This window comes from Chelon labrosus (genome assembly GCF_963514085.1).
Source record: "Chelon labrosus genome assembly, chromosome: 1".
NCBI lineage: Eukaryota > Metazoa > Chordata > Actinopteri > Mugiliformes > Mugilidae > Chelon > Chelon labrosus.
This window is the reverse complement of record NC_140337.1, coordinates 15175035-15196483: the sequence shown is the minus strand read 5'-3', so window position 1 is coordinate 15196483 and position 21449 is coordinate 15175035. Positions and strand designations below refer to the sequence as shown.

The window sequence follows — 21449 nt, the reverse complement described above, 5'->3', positions numbered from 1 at the left end:
GCTCCAAATGGAAATATTTTATCGATTTGGAAATCGCTATGGGATCAGAACCACCTGAAGAAGTGTTCAGAAAATTTAACAGTGACATGCTACGAGAGCATCCTCAGAACCATTTGGCCATAATTGAATTGCTCTTCACTGCTACTGGGCGGGGTAAAGAAAAATACAGACTTAGAAGTATTAAATGGTTAAAGGAGACAGAGAATGTGAATACCTACATTGCAGATGTAGATATTAGATTCAAAAAGATCCCTAAGACACATAAGAAGAATGCAGTTAATTGCTTACATGCAGTTTTCTGCACAATGGAAGACATACCAAATGAGCAAGCACAGGCTATTATTCCCCATCTCCTAGCAGACCTTTGCCTGATAATGAACCCTGATTTTTTAATAACTGTTCTACAAACATTGTACGTCATAACACAGAAAACAAAAGACAGAATTGGCTGGGATTCCAACTTTACAAAGAACTTGTGCAAATCAGTTGCTCCTTTTGTAAAAGACCTGCGTCCATCTGACATTAAAGTCTACACATATGGCATTTTTGCCAACTTGCTCTCAGTTGAGCATGTGGCTAACATTTTTACGTCAGTGGGAATCACTTCAGTGCCCGAGGACATACTGACATCGGCTGACATGAAAATGAATGACAAGCTGAAAGAAGTGCTCAGACGTTTGAAAAATTACTTCAGCAATCCCAACTCAGAAAATGAGGGCATTCCAGCCTTACCCGAATCCAGTAAAAAGAAGAAAAGGAAGAAGAAGAAGAAGAAAAACAAGGAAAAGTCAGACAGGCAAGAAGACCCATGTAATGATGTTTCCAATTTAACTGATCCAACAACAACAGTTCCTGTTGTGGTATCGGCTTCAAATGTAAAGCCATTCCACGTCAGCACCACCGAATCATCAGGAAAGCGACGATGGGTACCAGTTAGCAAGAGGTGGAAGGAAAAACTAGAGAAGCTTGTTGCCACAGATGAAAGCAAAGTAACCAGAATTAGGAGTCTTATTTATGTGAAAGATGCAGAATTCCGCATCGCAAAGGGAAGTGATGGTACTGAAGTCTTCTTGGGACTGAGAGACGATGGAACAGAAGTTGCAATCAAGAGAATGTCTAAAAGCAACTACGAGGTCCTGAAGAACGAGGAAGGAATTCTACGACTTCTAGAACTTGACCATCCATCTATTGTACGATACGTCGATGCTGCAGAGGATGAGAACTTTGGATATCTTGGTCTTCAACTCTGTGAATACACCTTGGAAGAATATATCAAAAATAATAATGTGGATCATGTGCTGATGGTAAAGAAACTTATCCACCAAGTTCTTGACAGTTTGAGAGTGCTTCACTATCAAAATCCTCAAATTCTCCACAGAGATCTGAAGCCACAGAATGTTTTGATTGGTAAGAATTTAAAACTTAAATTCTCCAAAAGCATCAGGATTTTATTCTGTAATGACCATAAGCATTATTGTTTCATGTTTTTTTCAACATAATTGTATTGCAGATGTTAACGGGAGGGCAAGATTAGCTGATTTTGGCATAAGCAGACGATTACCCAAAGGCCAAACTACTTTGCGTACCGCCAGTGCAGGAACAAAATGTTGGATGGCCAGCGAGACTTTACAAGATGAAACCAACATACCATACAAGTCAAGCACTGATGTACAGGTTTGTTTTCTGCCTCACAAAAACAATAGATTTGGTGACAAAATACCTATACTGACAGAATAATGTGTTAATTTTTAAGGTGGCAGGAATGCTGATTTATTATATCCTCTCTGGAGGACACCATCCATTCGGTGACAGATCCTGTGACTGTGAGCACAACATTGATAAGGGGAAGTACTCTCTGGATCATGTTCAAGATGTGGTGGCAAAGGACCTCATTGAGTTGATGATCAATATAAATCCAAAGATGAGACCAAAGGTGGAAGAATGCCTGAGCCATCCTTTCTTCTGGAGTGATGAAAAGTACGTTGACTGACTTATAGATTGGTTTTTATACTGTTGGAACACAATCTGAAATTCTGGTTTCACTTTGACTCTGGACAGAGCTTCTAACTCTTACCTAACCTCTGATATAATGTCAACTGAACTAGGACCAACCAGGCACACTATTATCTGTAGCTTTGGTTACACTCTTGTTCTTGACTTTCACTCATGCATACTGCATTGGCATTTGGGAAAATAGTCAATCAGTATCATGCAGTGCCTGTTCAACACATGCTGGAATGAGTCAATTGAAGCTTTCTTGAGAACTACTCATTCCAACCTGTCCTGACATACTGTAGTTTCCTCCCCTACAAATGCTAAACCTCGTACTTGCCAAGACCATCCATGACATAATAACACAACAAAATTCAAAAAGCCATGGTTTTCCAAAATATGCTATGGCATGTTGCCGCTGTATCCTGATGAACCTAGTCAGCTATTGCTAAGTAAAGTCAAACAGAAAGTCAGCTTGTATTAGTCGCTTGCAAGTTTTGAAAGGTATCATGCCGTCTGTGTTGACCAATTTCTGTTGTTAAAAGGTCTGGATTTGAGGAGGATTTGTTTCCCATAGTGACCGTAAAACACGCACATAGGTGCCAGTAGTTCCTCATAGGGTGCTAACTGGGCCGTAACTTGAAATCTGTTGATCATTTCTGCCAAGATGTCATTAATAATGTCTGCCTCTCATGACCTGTCTGACTTGATGATGTCTCAGTAGATCAGATGAACGGTTGGCGGGACACACAGAACAATGATTCCTTGCTCCTATACAAAAATAACATTAGATAGATAGATAGATAGATAGATAGATAGATGCTTTATTAATCAGAAACTTTCTATTTATTTTGCATTTCATAAACCATAATTCAAACATTTTTTTCAGGCAAGTTGAATACTTGAAAAAGATTGGTAACAGGGATGAGGTGGCAAACTGCCGAAAGGCTGATCAGGAACTCATTACCTTTCTAGAAAAATGTGCTGGGGATGGATCCTTCACACAGTGGAAAGAAAAGGTGACTGCGTCATAACAGCTTTAACTTCAATTTTTCCAAATTAAATTTCAGGGTTTTTTTATCAGCTGTGTTTTATGTTGTTTTGTTTTTTTTTTTTTTTTTTTTTTTTCAGTTTCCTCAAGAGCTCGTTCATAAGATGGATGGAAAAAACAAAGCTTACCCTGAAAACACACTGGGGTTACTGCGCTTCATACGCAACCTCCACGAGCACTAGTAAGTTAAATTATACATAACCAAAATTATGCAGTTTCTTTATTTAAGGAGTCATGCTGACTTATTACATAGTACAGAAAAAAACAAAACAAAATTATAAGTCCTAAAAGCCAGGTCAGTTCTGGAAAAGCCTTCTTTGGAATATCCCCTAGTCATGATGCATAGGTATAAGCAGCGGTGGGCCTTGCATTTAGGCCTTCAATGCCCTACAACCTTATTCAATACACCTCTTTACATCTCTTAATAGTATCTCATATACCGAGATGAATGCCATTACTAAGAGTCCCAAGAGTAGCGCTCACAGTTGTAGAATATCTGCAACCAAGTCAATAGCATCTCTTCCTTCCGCCATCGTGGGTTCAACAAATAGCAATCAAAACATTAACAGAGATGATTTGGTTGTGCAGCTCTAACATGAACCGCTAGCTAGGCTTAAATTTAGTGGCTCTCCGACCCTCCAGTCAGAGGAAGCCAAAACGCTGACACTACCGTAGGCCACAGAGAAGGCCTAAGAATACAAACCTGAAATGTGATTGGTTAGAGGAACAGCGTCATTACAATGTATGTCAAGCTCTAGCAGCCTGTAGTTTTAATTGTGAACACCCAGGCAGTTTTCTTGGACTCCAGCAACACATGATGACTGAAATATGATTGGATAAAAGCTCAACTGCAAAGTTGGAGCATGCATTTTACTTGATCAAGGCAAAACTAAGCGAGCAGCTGCAGTGAAGACCAAGCAAAACATCACAAAGAAGTAAACCCATTTTAGCTTCCTGTGCAAAGCAGAGATGTGTGAGCTTACTAATCTGTAATAAAATTTCCCTTCTTGTTCACAGTGCTGAGGATGCTGCCCAAGTTGACATAATGGCTTTATTTCCCGATCTCTTTGGATGTATTTACAAGTTTGCCGAGACTCGAAACTGGAATTTAGAGGTGCCCTTGAAGGGGATGTTTCGAAGAGAAGACATCAACACCATGTCTATGAGACTGAGGAGCAACTGGGTGCCTCAGTCCAAGAGTCTCAACCTAGTGACTTTAAGTGAAGCTGATTCTGTAGTTGCTTATAAGCAATCAGAGGGGAAACCACACACACATGCAATCATTTCTGATGTAAAAAGTAGTAGCACTGATGTTTTTACACTGAAGAGGACTTAACTCTTTTTAAACATGTTTAATACCAAAGTAAAGAGTTCAGCCATCATTTATTGTTCATACTTGTTCTTCTTCCCTTCTGTCAATTGATAACTATTTTCTATTCGCTGATTGAAGTCAAGTCTGTCAGATTTAATACTTTTGAACATTGTTTAAAATGAATTATTTTTCTTTTTTTTTGCTTGTTTATCCTTAAATTATTCATTACAAGGTGTAATAACAAACACCATACTGCACTCTCACTCCTCTACCATGGGTTACCATGTACTGCAGTTTAAATTATAATCTTGTTCACGGACTGACATCAATTTTACCAAAAAATATTCTGAAACTGAAAATATTTAAGAATGACTTCTATGTGCATTGAAAATTATTTTTATCACAAAAATCATAACACATCTTTGCACTTGTTACAGATGATTTAAGTAGCTTGTGTCAACGGTTGCAAAGGAGTTTTTGCAGATATCATTTTGGTTGTCAAATGGTAATCTTCAGTCACTTTTTTTCTCTATTCAGTGAATCGTATTGCAACTATCTAAATAAATCTATAATTGATTGAAAAGTGTGTTTCTTCTTCTTTTTGTAGATTTTAACCGTCACATATATACCGATCAGTCGAGAGGCTTTGTTTTTTTTGTTTAGTCAGTTCATCTTGTTCTTTAAAAATACTGAATGTTGACTAGCTACAAAAGATTGCAAGAGGGATGGCGTTAAAAGAAAAAAAAGGGTGTCTGCCAAATTCTTTTTAGAGAAACTCAACAGTCTAAAAGTGCTTCTATCACTGAGTGAATGGCATTACAAAAAAATTAGACTAAAACAAAAGTAAAAAATATGCAAGCTTTACAATTCTTTTTTTTGTGATTTTGTTTAAAGCATACTGAATGTTACTCTTAAAATATACTGTAAATTTGATTATCCAAATAAATGTGTAAAGATATGATTGTAAGACGTGGTTTATCATCCATTGATTATTATGATTGCTGTAGTTGATTTTCTTTCCTTATTTTTTTCTTTACCTTGCCATTGACACACTACAAGATTTATTTTTTTTAATTTATTTTTTTTTTTTGCCAGATTTTACCCACAATTTCCAGTTGGGCAAAGTCTGCACCAGTCTGCACCAGTCTGCACCAGTTAGGCAGTTGGCACAAATATCTGTGAGTGTGTGAGGGTCACAGACTCGACATGATCTCAGTCTCAGTCAGTCAAACACGTGGGACACAGGACATAGCGTCAAAAGACGACAGGAAGTAGCAGCAACAAAAGTGAACAGCAAGAGCGGGAGAGTGGCGACAAAACGAGTCTGGACCATAGAAATGGACGAGAGGTCAATCAAGTCGTGGCAGGAACACGAGTGCCTATAATGTAGGTTGCTGTGCAGACCACAGCTGATGCCCTCGCCAGAGTTTGCACGAGGGTTTGATGCGTTCAGTTGGCTTTAGTAGGTTTGAAAAATCATGTAGTCTGTGATCCCTCGTCAGGCCCAGTTGTTAAATGTGTGATCCCCACGTGTTCAGTCGTCATACAAAAACATGTGCTGAAGCCAGTCTCTTAGTGTGCCTTCCTAGTCTTTTCAAAATCTGTAGGCTACAGACTGTGAAAGTTGTGCAGTGTGTCCCCAGCTTTACACAGGACTTACTGGTGTGTAACTTATTTTAGCATGTTAATTTGGATCCGAAATAACATGTTTTATCACCATAGTCACACAGAAACACAGACAACCAAATCGGTTTAAGTAGAAGTAGGCCATTTTCTACCTAAATCCTGCCATCAGGCCTTGTATTGTACAAACCTCCTCCTGCATCTCCATCTCTTCCTCCTGGTCGTCCGAGGCTGTCTTCAGAGCTCTCCTCTATTCTATCCACCGCTAACTTTTTCTGCTTCTCCTCTTGTACCACGCGTGTCTTCAGGGTCTTGTCTCCCTCCATGTCATCTCCAAAGTAATGTGCTTCCTGGTGTTTCCTCAGTAAATGCTCATTCTGCACTCTCACTTGATCTCTGCTGATTTAAGGGGCTATGGGAATGGCTAGGCGCTACGTCATCATGCCCAAAAAAGCCACTTCCGTGTCCATTCGCTAATATTCTGACGGTTACGGTGCTCTGTCAAACTGGACTACAACGGCATTAAAATGGTGCAGATCTCTTATTACCGACTTCCCCTCGACGAAAAAGAGAAGAAGTTGATACGGTAAGTTGGATCTCAAATTATGAACATTAATAATAATAACAAAAATAATAATAATAACCGGCTAGCGATTACTAGCGAGCTAACGTTACTAGCTTACTGTTATTTTGATTAGACTATACCCAATTATTTCACATTTAAACACAATATCTAAATAAATAATAATACATTTAAATACCACCAGCCATCTCATCTGCAGCAGAATTTACATGCACAAAACCATCCTGTTTTATTCTTATCTAATGTATGTTGGGAAAGTTACTAGCGAGCTAACGTTACTAGTTACTAGTAGTACCTAGCTAGTAACGTTAGCTCGCTAGTAATCGCTAGCCGTTTATTATTATTATTTTTGTTATTAATGTTAATAATTTGAGATCCAACTTACCGTATCAACTTCTTCTCTTTTTCGTCGAGGGGAAATCGGTAATAAGAGATCGTTTTGTTCACGTCGTTTCTGTTATTGCAACACGGGGCACAGCACTGCACCATTTTAATGCCGTTTATTTTAACTATTTCGTGTATTGAATTGTGTTTTATTTTAAACAATTTGTACGGTGACCTTGAGTGTCGTGAAAGGCGCCTATAAATAAAATGTATTATTATTATTATTATTATTATCATGTAGTCCAGTTTGACAGAGCACCTTAACCGTTAGAATATAAGCGAATGGACACGGAAGTGGCTTTTTTGGACATGATGACGTCACTCTAGCCATTCCCATAATACTCTAAATATAGCATACAATTCAAACTGATACCACTTTTAATTATTATTATTATTATTATTATTATTATACTGTTGTAATAATTGTAACACTGAGTGTGCCTATCCCTTTAAATTAACTTCGTTATGATGAAGGGAACTGGGATCTCATTGCACAAATTCGTATTTTTATGTTAAAAATAACTAAATTAAAAAGTAGCTTCACTGTCAGATTGAAGTTGAAACAGGAAATAGCGGATTAGATTGGTTACGAAGCAAACAATAATCCTCTGCAAACCATTTTTTTGGTGCGGTATCAGTGACATTTACTTGTGCAGGAAGTAGGCTACTGGATGGGAGGAGCAGAGAGAGAGAGAGAGAGAGAGAGAGAGAGAGACAGAGAGAGACGAAAAGTAACGGAGAGAAAAGACAAGAAGAGCATGTTGACTTTTGACGACTTTCATGCTCGTGTTTAAGTCATTATTTTCATGCTTTCATAGCCGCCCAGCTTCAATACGGTAAGTTAAGTTCCCTGCAATCCTCAAACATGTAACCCAACATAATTTACTATTTTAATATGGTAGGCCTACATCAAATGTTATTTCATCCTATTCCTACCACACATTTCGTTTTTCGAAATTTCCATAACTTTTTAAACTAGCTAGAGTTGCCGTGAAGTTTATATCTAAGGGCTGTTCACCTGTTTGAATGTGGAAGTTGGAAACGACGAGGACGTGGTAGGCTATCATGTGTTATAAGTTAAAATGTTAAATTATTTGTGGTCCCGCAACTTCTTCTCTCGACTAAGTTCAGTCAGCTTTTCTCAACAAACGGCATGTCGTAAAATAGAAATGCTTGTTCTATTATTATACATTTTTTATTATAGGCTACATTATATCATACACGACTTGTTTAGCTGAAGGAGTTTCCGATGTGTTTGTGCTCCTCATCGTTCCGCGTTCTATCCTATTTTTCGGACGGCGACATACTACAAACTGAAAGGTATGACGTCAGGAAACGAAACGAAAAACTAATTGATAAAATGATAAATACTGAAGCCAATTAACCCCACTCTGTAACACTAGTCCATGATTTATTGTTGAACTAAAAGGTTAGTAGAATTAACACTCTTCTCTTTAGGTCTATTTAAACATACTGTGTATGTATATACTCCGAACAGCCATAACATTCTGACCACTTCTGGTCATCATCACTAGCAGAGGCACAGCAGGCAACTGCTTGGGGCTTCCTGATTATCGGTGCCTTTAATTTGAATCTAACATAAGCTGGGAGCAAATTTAATAAGGGCTTCAGAAATTATTTAGATATCATTATTGAAAATTAAACAGAATGTACCTTCAAGCTTCGACTCTTAGATTTAAAGATAGCAAATAAATCCATCATGATCACAATTATAATAACAGGACTTTGTTTCTTCTCAGGTAATCTGAAGCAGAGAAATGAATATCATCACGCAGACAGTGACACTGACAGTGCCCCAAGTGACAGAAACACATCCAGTAATACAGTGTGTTATTAACGACAACCTCAAGAAGCTCCAGAAATTACTGAAGAACAACAATGTTAATGAAGTTTACCCCTGCAAAGAGTGGGGGGATTATTTCACTCCACTGACTGCTGCAGTTGTAAGTCACAAGTATGACATTTTTATGTACCTTTTGAGTCAGGCTGCAGACCCAGATATTCCATCCCAAAGAGGCTTTAAACCTTTGCATTATGTCTCGCTGTCCAAAGCACCAGTTGTCTTTGTGAAAAAACTTGTTAAAGCTAACGCTAATGTAAATGGATGGAATCCCATGGAATTCCATCCGCTTGCCATGGAAGTAGTCGTCACACCACTGCAAACTGCTGCCCTCAATGACAGGGAAGATGTCATGAAAGTGCTTCTCTCTGCTGATGCGTTGGTAACACTGCTACCTATAAGTCACCCTGATCATTTTATTCTCAACAAAAAAATAGCTCAGATGATTCATAACTTGGCATCCAAAGGAGATGAATTATGCTCCAAAGGCAAATATTTTGTCGACATGGTAATTGCTGTGCGATCAGAACCACCTGACGAAGTGTTCCGAAAATTCAACAGTGACATGCTACGAGAGGATCCTCAGCACCATCTGACCATAATTGAAATGCTCTTCACTGTTACTGGCCTGGGTAAAGAAAAATACAGCCAGAGAAGTATTAAATGGTTAAAGGAGACAGAGAATGTGAATACCTACATTGCAGGTACAGTCAGTAGATTCCCAAAGATCCCTAAGACACATATAAGGTTTGCAGTTGATAGTTTACATGCAGTTTTCTGCACTATGGAAGACATACCAAATGAGCAAGCACAAGCTATTATTCCCCATCTCCTGGCAGGCCTTTCCCAGCCAACGACCAATGATTTTCTGATAGCTGTTCTACAAACATTGTACGTCATAACACAGAAAACAAAAGGCAGAACTGGCTGGGATTCCAACTTTACACAGAACTTGTGCAAATCAGTTGCTCCTTTTGTAAAAGACCCACATCCATCTGACATTAAAGTCTACACATATGGCATTTTTGCAAACTTGCTCTCAGTTGAGCATGTGGCTAACATTTTTACGTCAGTGGGAATCACTTCAGTGCCCGAGGACATACTGACATCGGCTGACATGAAAATGAATGACAAGCTGAAAGAAGTGCTCAGACGTCTGAAAAATTACTTCAGCAATCCCAACTCAGAAAGTGAGGGCATTCCAGCCTTACCCGAATCCAGCAAAAAGAAGAAAAGGAAGAAGAAGAAGAAGAAAAACAAGGAAAAGTCAGACAAGCAAGAAGACCCATGTAATGACGTTTCCAATTCAACTGATCCAACAACAACAGTTCCTGTTGTGGAATCGGCTTCAAATGTAAAGACATTCCACGTCAACACCACCGAATCATCAGGAAAGCAACAATGGAATCCAGTTAGCAAGAGGTGGAAGGAAAAACTAGAGAAGCTTGTTGCCACAGATGAAAGCAAAGTAACCAGAATTAGGAGTCTTATTTATGTGAAAGATGCAGAATTCCGCATCGCAAAGGGAAGTGATGGTACTGAAGTCTTCTTGGGACTGAGAGACGATGGAACAGAAGTTGCAATTAAGAGAATGTATAAAAGCAACTACGAGGTCCTGAAGAACGAGGAAGGAATTCTACGACTACCAGAACTTGACGATCCATCTATTGTACGATACGTCGATGCTGCAGAGGATGAGAACTTTGGATATCTTGGTCTTCAACTCTGTGAATACACCTTGGAAGAATATATCAAAAATAATAATGTGGATCATGTGCTGATGATAAAGGAACTTATCAAACAAGTTCTTGAAAGTTTAAGAGTGCTTCATCAAACTCCTCAAATTCTCCACAGAGATCTGAAGCCACAGAATGTTTTGATTGGTAAGAATTTAAAACTTAAATTCTCCAAAAGCTTCAGGATTTTATTCTGTAATGACCATAACCATTATTGTTTCATGTTTTTTTCATAATATAATGGTCTTGCAGATGTTAACGGGAGGGCAAGATTAGCTGATTTTGGCATAAGCAGACGATTACCCAAAGGCCAAACTACTTTGCGTACCGCCAGTGCAGGAACAAAATGCTGGATGGCCAGAGAGACACTACTAGATGAAGCCAACATACCATACAAGTCAAACACTGATGTACAGGTTTGTTTTCTGCATCACAAAAACAATTGATTTGGTGACAAAATACTTATACTGATAGAATGATGTGTTTATTTTTAAGGTGGCAGGAATGCTGATTTATTATATGCTCTCTGGAGGACACCATCCATTTGGTGACAGATCCTGTGAGTGTGAGTACAACATTGATAAGGGGAAGTACTCTCTGGATCATGTTCAAGATGTGGTGGCAAAGGACCTCATCGAGTTGATGATCAATATAAATCCAAAGAAGAGACCAAAGGTGGAAGAATGCCTGAGTCATCCTTTCTTCTGGAGTGGTGACAAGTAAGTAAGAAACGTTGACTGACTTACAGATTGTTTTTTATACTGTTGGAAAACAATCTGAAGTTCCGGTTTCACTTTGACTCTGGACAGAGCTTCTAACTCTTACCTAACCTCTGATATAATGTCATCCATGGACCAACCAGGCACACTATTATTCGCAGCTTTCGTTACACTCTTGTTCTTGAGTTTCTCTCATGCATACTGCCTTAGCGTTTGGAAAAATAGTCAATCAGTATCATGCAGTGCCTGTTCAACACATGCTGGAATGAGTCAATTGAAGCTGTCTCAAGAACTACTCATACTGTAGTTTCCTCCCCTAGAAATGCTAAACCTCGGACTTGCCAAGACCATCCATGACATAATAACACAACAAAATTCATAAGGCCATGGTTTTGCACTCTGCAAAATATACTGTGGCATGTTGCCGCTGTATTGGCAGGACACACAGAACAAACAATGATTCCTTGCTCCTATAGAGAAATAATATAAGGTTATTTTTCTATTTATTTTTCATTTCATAAAGCATAATTCAAACATTTTTTTCAGGCAACTTGATTACTTGATAAAGATTGGTAACAGGAAGGACGTGGCAAAGTACAAAGATCCTGATCAGGAACTCATTACCTCTCTGGAAAAATGTGCTGGGGATGGATCCTTCACACAGTGGAAAGAAAAGGTGACATTGCATTATAACAGCTTTAACTTCAATTTTTCCAAATTGAATTTCAGTTGTTTTTTTTGTCAACTGTATTTTATGTTTTTTTTTTTTCAGTTTCCTCAAGAGCTTGTTAAGAACATGGAGAGTGAAAGAAAACCTTACTCTGAAAACATATTGGGGTTACTGCGCTTCATACGCAACCTCCACGAGCACTAGTAAGTTAAATTATACAAAACCAAAATTGTGTAGTTGTTTACAGTTGCATGGTACAGAAAAAAAAAACTGATAAAAGTATGTCCTAAAAGCCAGGCCAGTTCTGGAAAAGCCTACTTTGGAATATCCCCTCAGCATGATGCATAGGTATAAACAGTGGCAGGTCTTGCATTTTCCACCTAGGCCTTCAATGCCCTCCAGCCTTATTCAAAACACCTCTTAATAGTATCTCATATACCCAGATGAATGCGATTACTAAGAGTACCAGGAGTAGCACTCATAGTTACTGACCTGAAAGTGGCAGACACAAACTTTTTTCGGCTGGGTCAGGCTAACTAGCTTCAATTTTGGGTGGACTTTCCTCACAATATCCAGCTTTTCTTCCAAAGTCTGACATGAAAATGTCTTTCTAAGAAGATCTGCAACCAAGTCGATAGTATCTCTTCCTTCCGCCATCGTGGGTTCAACAAATAGTAATCAAAACATTAACAGAGATGATTTAGTTGTGCAGCTCGCAACAGATGAACATGAACTACTAGCTTGGCTTAAACAGAGCAGCTCTCTGACCCTTCAGTCAGAAAACGGAAAAATGCTGACGCTACCGTAGGCCACAGAGAAGGCCTAAGAATACAAACTTGAAATGTGATTGGTTAAAGGAACAGCGTCATTACAATGTATTTCAAGTTTCAGCCGCCTGCAGTTTTAATTGTGAAGGCCCGGGCAGATTTCTTGGACAAAACCAAGTGAGCAGCTGCAGTAAAGACCAAGAAAAACATCAGTAAACCCATTCTAACTTGCTGTTCAAAGCAGAGATGTGTGAGTTTACTACTCTCTAATAACATTTCCCTTCTTGTTCACAGTCCTGATGATGCTGACCAAGTTGATGTAATGGCTTTATTTCCCAATCTCTTTGGATGTATTTACAAGTTCGCCAAGACCCGAAACTGGAATTCAGAGGTGCCCTTGAAGAGGATGTTTCCAACAAAAGAAACACATGCTGCTTTGGATAGCACCATGTCTACGATGCTGTCCACAAACGCTGAGGAGCAACTGGATGCCCCAGTCCAAGAGTCTCAACCCAGTGACTTTAAGTGAAGCTGATTCTATAGTTGCTTATAAGCAATCAGAGGGGAAACCACACACACATGCAATCATTTCTGATGTAAAAAGTAGTAGCACAGATGTTTTTACACTGAAGAGGACTTAACTCTTTTTAAACATGTTTAATACCAAAGCAAAGAGTTCAGCCATCATTTATTGTTCATACTTGTTCTTTTTCCCTTCTGTGAATTATTTGCATATGTTTTTTTTTGATAACTATTTTCTTATCGCTGATAGAAGTCAGACTTAATACTTTTGAGAATTTTTTAAAATTAATTATTTATTTTTTTATTTTACTACATTTATCTGATGTATTTGCTTGTTTATTCTTAAATTATTCATTACAAGGTGTAATAACAAACACCATACTGCACTCTCATTCCTCTACTGTGGGTAACTATGTAAAATGTGAAATTATAATCCTGTTCACAGACGGACGCATCAATTTTACAAAAACGTTTGACTGTACGTTTAGTTCTTACTGCTGAAATCTTTTAATGGCTACATTTTATGGCAGTAGGATTTGTTTTGTTTTATTTTTTCAGTAATACAAGAAGAAAGAAATTATGGTAAAGGTATAATCAAATCCTACGTTGAGTTAACTCACAAATAATGCTGGGACATGCCTTTTATCAGTATTGGTATTTTAATTTCTTGAGTTGTTCTCCACTATGTCTTTGGACTTGATCCATTAACTGCCATAGCGTGTCGTAAAATTGTGAATGAAACTTGTTTGTTTTTGTTAAAATGCTATTCATTTCTAAGATGCAAACTGATGACGAAAATAAATTTTTATCGCAAAAATCAGAACATATCTTTGCACTTGTTAAAAATGATAGTTAAATCGTTCGTGTCAACAGTTGCAAAGTAGTTTGGCGGATATCATCTTGGTTGTCAAATGCTAATCTTCAGTCATTTTTTTTTCTCTATTGAGTGAATCGTATTGCAACTATCTAAATAAATCTGTAATTGCTTGAAAAGTGTGTTTCTTCTTTTTCTTTTTCTTTTTTTTTGAGATTTTAACCATCACATATACACCGATCAGTTGAGAGGCTTTTTTTCTTTTTGGTTTAGTCCTTCATTCTGTTCTTTGAAAATACTGAATGTTGACTAGCTACAAAAGATGTACATAAACAGAAGACTGCAAATCCACTACCTGTTCTGAACTGATCTGCACTTACTTAGAAAAATCAACTGTTACTGCAGCTTGCAAGAGCATGACGTTAAAAGAAAAAAAAGGGTGTTTGCCAAATTCTTTTTAGAGAAACTTAACAGTCTAAAAGTGCTTCTATTCACTGAGTGAATGGCATTGAAAAAAATAAATGAATAGAAACTAAAATAAAAGTAAAAAATACTGGAATATGCAAGCTTTACAATTCTTTTTTTTGTTATTTTGTTTTAAGCATACTGAATGTTACTCTTAAAATATACTGTAAAGTTGAGTATACAAATAAATGTGTAGAAATATGATTGTAAGACGTGTTTTATCATCCATTGATCATAAGGATTGTTGTAGTTAATTTTCTTTCTTTATTATTTATCTTTACCTTGCCTAAAGCTGAGGACACACTACAGGTTTTTTTATTTTTATTTTTATTTTTATTTATTTATTTTTGCCTAATTTTACCCACAATTCCCAGTTGGGCAAAGTCTGCACCAGTCTGCCCCAGTTGGGGACAGTCGGTATGGGCAGTTGGCCCAAAAATCTGTTAGTGACAGACCCGACACGATCTCAGTCGCAGTCAGTCAAACACGTGGGACACAGGACATGGCATCAAAAGACGACAGGAAGTAGAGGCAACAAAAGCAAACAGCAAGAGCAGGGGAGTGGTGACAAAGCGAGCCAGGACCATAGAAATCGACGAGAGGTCAATCAAGTCGTAGCAGGAACATGAGTGCCTATATAATGTAGGTTGCTGTGCAGACCACAACTGACGCCCACGGCAGAGTTCACACGAGGGTTTGATGCGTTCAGTTGGCTTTAGTAGCTTGGACAAATCATGTAGTCTGTGATCCCTCATCAGGCGCAGTTGTTAAGTGTGTGATCCCCAGGCTTTCAGCCGTTATGCAAAAACATCTGCTGAAGCCAGTCTCTTAGTGTGCACTCCTAGTCTTTTCAAAATCTGTAAAGACTGTGAAAGTTGTGCAGTGTGTCCCCAGCTTTACACAGGACTTATTGGTGTGTGACTTATTTTAGCATGTTAATTTGGATCCGAAATAACATGTTTTATCACCAAAGTTACACAGAAACACAGACAAACAAATCAATTTAAGCAGAAATAGACCATTTTCTACCTAAATCCTGCCATCAGGCCTTGTATTGTACAAACCTCCTCCTGCATCTCCATCTCTTCCTCCTGGTCGTCTGTGGTCGTCTTCATCAGAGCTCTCCTCTATTCTATCCACCCGGTAACTTCTTCTACTTCTCCATTTGTAGCACGCCTCTGCATGTGTCTCCAGGGTCTTGTCTCCGTCCTTGTCTCTAAACTCCAAAGTATGTGCTTCCTGGTGTTTCCTCAGTAAATGCTCATTCTGCACTCTCACTTGATCTCTGCTGATTAGAGAGTTTAAGAGGCTATAATACTCTAAATATAGCATACAATTCAAACTGATACTACTTTTATTATTTTCTGTTGTGATAATTGTAACACTGTGAGTGTGCCGAACTCCATCTGCTGCAGGTAATGGCCCCCTTCAAAGAAACTAAACTATCCCTTTAAATTAACTTCGTTATGATGAAGGGAGCTGGGATCTCATTGCTGAACAAATTTGTATTTTTATGTTAAAAATAACTGAATTAAAAAGTATCTTCACTGTCAGACTGAAGTTAAAACAGGAAATAGCCGATTAGATTGGTTACGAAGTAAACAATAATCCTCTGCAAACCATTTTTTTTAGTGCAGTGCAACAACAGTAATATAAGTGCAGGAAGTAGGCTACTGTAATGATGGGAGGAGCAGAGAGAGAGAGAGAGAGAGAGAGACGAAAAGTAACGGAAAGAAAAGACAAGAGCATGCTGACTTCGACTTTCATCCTTGTGTTTAAGTCATTATTTTCATACTTTCATAGCCGCCCAGTTTATATAGCTACGGTAAATTAAGTTCCTTGCAATCGTCAAACACGTAACCCAACATAATTTACTATTTTAATATGGTAGCCTACATCAAATGTTTTTTCATCCTGTTCCTACCACACATTTCGTTTTTTGAAGTGTGCATAACTTCATAACTTTTTAATCTAGCGAGTGTTGCCGTGAAGTTTATATCTAAGGGCTGTTTATGTCTGAATGAGGAAGTGCAATCTGTAAAAGGTGAGGGCGAGATGTGGTAGCCTACTCTTTGTGTGGCAAGTTATATCTAAAATGTTAAATTATTTGTAGTCCCGCAACTTGTTCTCTCGAGTATTTGTGTCTAAATTAAATTCTCAGTCGTCTTTTCTCGACAAACAGCATGCCCTGTTTAACTGAATGACTTTCCGCTCTGTTTGTCCTCCTCGTTCCGCGTTCAGTCAATATGATTTACGTCGGAAATTATGAATTCCCGCCAGATGAAACAAACGTTACTTCCTTAAAATGTCCTTAATGTAATAGTCTTTTGTACAGCGACAAACTACGAACTGAAAGGTTACATCAGGAACACCGGAATCTAGAAAACGAAACGAAACGAATTGATAAAAAGATAAATATTACTAAAGCCAATTAAGCCCACTCTGTCACACTAGAATTAACACTCTTCTCTTTACGGTTAACGTAAACATACTGTATATACTCCGAACAGCCATAACATTATGACCACCTCCGGTCATCATCACTAGCAGAGGTGAAGCAAGGAAACTGCTTGGAGCTTCCTGATATTGATGCCTTCAGTTTGAATCTAACATACGCTGGCAGCAAATAGAATTTAATAGGGCCTTCAGAAATTATTTAGATATTGTTACTGAAAATTAAACAGAATGCACCTTCAAGCTTCGACTCTTAGATTTAAAGATAGCAAATAAATCCATCATGATCACAATTATAATAACAGGACTTTGTTTCTTCTCAGGTAATCTGAAGCAGAGAAATGAATATCATCACGCAGTTGCAACTGACAGTGCCCCAAGTGACAGAAACACATCCAGTTATACAGTGTGTATTTGACAACAACCTCAAGAAGCTCCAGAAATTACTGAAGGACAACAATGTTAATGGACTTTACCTCTGCAAAGAGTGGGGGGATTGTTTCGCTCCACTGACTGCTGCAGTTGTAAGGCATAAATATGACATTTTTATGTACCTTTTGCGTCAGGGTGCAGACCCAGATATTCGATCCCAAGGAGGCCTTAAACCTTTGCATTATGTCTCGCTGTCCAAAGCACCACTTGTCTTTGCGGAGATACTGCTTGAAGCTAAGGCTAATGTAGATGGATGGAATACCAAAGAATTCCATCCATTTTCCATGGAAGTATTCATCACACCACTGCATACTGCTGCCCTCAACGACAGGGAAGATGTCATGAAAGTGCTTCTCTCTGCTGGTGCATTGGTAACACTGCTACCTATAAGTCACCCTGATCATTTTATTCACAACAAAAAAATAGCTGAGATGATTCATAACTTGGCATCCAAAGGAAATGAATTATGCTCCAAATGCAAATATTTTGTTGATTTGCAAATTGCTGTGCCATCGGAACGACTTGAAGAAGTGTTCAGAAAATTTAACAGTGACATGCTACGAGAGCATCCTCAGCACCATCTGACCATGATTGAAATGCTCTTCACTGTTACTGGCCTGGGTAAAGAAAAATACAGCCAGAGAAGTATTAAATGGTTAAAGGACACAGAGAATCTGAATACCTACATTGCAGGTACAGTCAGTAGATTCCCAAAGATCCCTAAGACACATATACAGATTGCAGTTGATAGTTTACATGCAGTTTTCTGCACAATGGAAGACATACCAAATGAGCAAGCACAAGCTATTATTCCCCATCTCCTGGCAGATCTTTGCCTGGCTGATCTTTGTCAGGCAATGCTGCCAAAGGTCAGCATGGGTTTTTTGTTAGCTGTTCTTCAAACATTGTATGTGGTAACACAGAAAACAAAACGCAGAACTGGCTGGGATTCCAACTTTACACAGAACTTGTGCAAATCAGTTGCTCCTTTTGTAAAAGACCCGCATCCATCTGACATTAAAGTCTACACATATGGCATTTTTGCCAACTTGCTCTCAGTTGAGCATGTGGCTAACATTTTTACGTCAGTGGGAATCACTTCAGTGCCCGAGGACATACTGACATCGGCTGACATGAAAATGAATGACAAACTGAAAGAAGTGCTCAGACGTCTGAAAAATTACTTCAGCAATCCCAACTCGGAAAGTGAGGGCAATCCAGCCTTACCCGAATCCAGTAAAAAGAAGAAAAGGAAGAAGAAGAAGAAAAAAAACAAGGAAAAGTCAGACAAGCAAGAAGACCCATGTAATGACGTTTCCAGTTCAACTGATCCAACAACAACAGTTACTGTTTTGGCATCGGCTTCAAATGTAAAGACATTCCACGTTAACGCCACCGAATCATCAGGAAAGCGACGGTGGGTACCAGTTAGCAAGAGGTGGAAGGAAAAACTAGAGAAGCTTGTTGCCACAGATGAAAGTAAAGTAACCAGAATTACGAGTCTTATTTATGTGAATGATGCAGAATTCCGCATCGCAAAGGGAAGTGATGGTACTGAAGTCTTCTTGGGACTGAGAGACGATGGAACAGAAGTTGCAATTAAGAGAATGTCTAAAAGCAACTACGAGGTCCTGAAGAACGAGGAAGGAATTCTACGACTTCCAGAACTTGACCATCCATCTATTGTACGATACGTCGATGCTGCAGAGGATGAGAACTTTGGATATCTTGGTCTTCAACTCTGTGAATACACCTTGGAAGAATATATCAAAATGAATAATGTGGATCATGTGCTGATGATAAAGAAACTTATCCACCAGGTTCTTGACAGTTTGAGAGTGCTTCACTATCAAAATCCACAAATTCTCCACAGAGATCTTAAACCCCAGAATGTTTTGATTGGTAAGAATTTACAACTTAAATTCTCCAAAAGCATCAGGATTTTATTCTGTAATGACCATAACCATTATTGTTTCATGTTTTTTCTCTGCATAATTGTCTTGCAGATGTTAACGGGAGGGCAAGATTAGCTGATTTTGGCATAAGCAGACGGTTACTCAAAGGCCAAACTACTTTGCGTACCGCCAGTGCAGGAACAAAATGCTGGATGGCCAGTGAGACTTTACAAGATGAAGCCAACATACCATACAAGTCAAGCACTGATGTACAGGTTTGTTTTCTGCCTCACAAAAACAATAGATTTGGTGACAAAATACCTATACTGACAGAATAATGTGTTAATTTTTAAGGTGGCAGGAATGCTGATTTATTATATCCTCTCTGGAGGACACCATCCATTTGGTGACAGATCCTGTGACTGTGAGTACAACATTGATAAGGGGAAGTACTCTCTGGATCATGTTAAAGATGTGGTGGCAAAGGACCTCATCGAGTGTATGATCAATATAAATCCAAAGATGAGACCAAAGGTGGAAGAATGCCTGAGTCATCCTTTCTTCTGGAGTGATGACAAGTAAGTAAGAAACGTTGACTGACTTACAGATTGGTTTTTATACTGCTGGAACACAATCTGAAGTTCTGGTTTCACTTTGACTCTGGACAGAGCTTCTAACTCTTACCTAACCTCTGATATAATGTCATCCAGGACCAACCAGGCACACTATTATTCACAGCTTTCGTTACACTCTTGTTCTTGACTTTCACTCATGCATACTGCCTTAGCGTTTGGAAAAATAGTCAATCAGTATCATGCAGTGCCTGTTAAACACATGCTGGAATGAGTCAATTGACAGAACAAATAATGATTCCTTGCTCCTATACCAAAATAACATTAGATAGATAGATAGATAGATAGATAGATAGATAGATAGATAGATGCTTTATTAATCCCAAACTGGGAAATTTCCCAAGACTATTTTTCTATTGTACATTTCATAAAGCATAATTCAAACATTTTCTTTCAGGCGAGTTGAATACTTGAAAAAGATTGGTAACAGGGATGAGGTGGCAAACTGCCGAAAGGCTGATCAGGAACTCATTACCTCTCTGGAAAAATGTGCTGGGGATGGATCCTTCACACAGTGGAAAGACAAGGTGACTGCGTCATAACAGCCTTAACTTCAATTTTTCCAAATTAAATTTCAGGGGTTTTTGGAAACTGTGTTATATGTTTTTTTTGTTTTTTTTTTCAGTTTCCTCAAGAGCTGGTTCAGAAGATGGATGGCAAAAAAAAACCTTACTCTGAAAACACATTGGGGTTACTGCGCTTCATACGCAACCTCCACGAGCACTAGTGAGTTAAATTCTACATAACCAAAATGATGGTTTATTTAAAGAGTCATGCTGATGTATTACATAGTACAGAAAAAAACAGACAAAATTATAAGTCCTAAAAGCCAGGTCAGTTCTGGAAAAGCCTTCTTTGGAATATCCCCTAGTCATGATGCATAGGTATAAGTAGTGGCGGGCCTTGCATTTTCCACCTAGGCCTTCAATGCCCTACAACCTTATTTAAAACACCTCTTAACACCTCTTAATAGTATCTCATATACCAAGATGAATGGCATTACTAAGAGTACCAAGAGTAGCGCTCATAGTTGCTGACCTGACAGTAAAACCTGCAGTAAAGACCAAACAGCAAATCACAAAGCAGTAAACCCTACCCTAAACTCTACGTTGCTGTGCAAAGCAGAGATGTGTGAGCTTACTACTCTGTAATAACATTTCCCTTCTTGTTCACAGTGCTGAGGATGCTGCCCAAGTTGATGTAATGGCTTTATTTCCTGATCTCTTTGGATGTATTTACAAGTTCGCCAAGACCCGAAACTGGAATTCAGAGGTGCCCTTGAAGAGGATGTTTCGAAGAGAAGACATCAGCACCATGTTTATGAGACTGTCCACAAACATTGAGGAGCAACTGGATGTCCCAGTCCAAGAGTCTCAACCCAGTGACTTTAAGTGAAGCTGATTCTATAGTTGCTTATAAGCAATCAGAGAGGAAACCCCACACACATGCAATCATTTCTGATGTAAAAAGTAGTAGCACAGATGTTTTTACACTGGAGAGGAGTTGGCTCTATCTAAACATGTTTAATACCAAAGTA

At 38.5% G+C, this 21449-nt stretch overlaps 3 protein-coding genes across 3 annotated transcripts; all 3 read left to right on the top strand.

Moving 5' to 3' along the window:
- Positions 1-644: 644 nt before the first annotated feature.
- LOC311491349 (serine/threonine-protein kinase/endoribonuclease IRE1-like) lies at positions 645-1990 on the top strand (the record flags this gene model as incomplete). Its single annotated transcript, XM_084549254.1, has 4 exons — positions 645-741; positions 850-1407; positions 1511-1674; positions 1754-1990. The coding sequence occupies 4 exons, from the start codon at positions 645-647 to the stop codon at positions 1988-1990; spliced, it is 1056 nt and encodes a 351-aa protein (XP_084405380.1).
- Positions 1991-9724: 7734 nt separating this feature from the next.
- LOC311495034 (uncharacterized protein) lies at positions 9725-14110 on the top strand. The gene is made up of 6 exons (XM_084554344.1): positions 9725-10689; positions 10795-10958; positions 11038-11261; positions 11808-11937; positions 12034-12134; positions 12993-14110. The coding sequence occupies exons 1-6, from the start codon at positions 9924-9926 to the stop codon at positions 13225-13227; spliced, it is 1620 nt and encodes a 539-aa protein (XP_084410470.1). The 5' UTR covers positions 9725-9923; the 3' UTR covers positions 13228-14110.
- A 3723-nt stretch (positions 14111-17833) lies between these two features.
- LOC311487038 (uncharacterized protein) lies at positions 17834-20044 on the top strand. The gene is made up of 3 exons (XM_084543132.1): positions 17834-19287; positions 19392-19555; positions 19635-20044. Exons 1-3 carry the CDS (start codon positions 17940-17942, stop codon positions 19860-19862), a joined length of 1740 nt encoding a protein of 579 aa, XP_084399258.1. The 5' UTR covers positions 17834-17939; the 3' UTR covers positions 19863-20044.
- The last annotated feature ends 1405 nt before the right edge of the window (positions 20045-21449 follow it).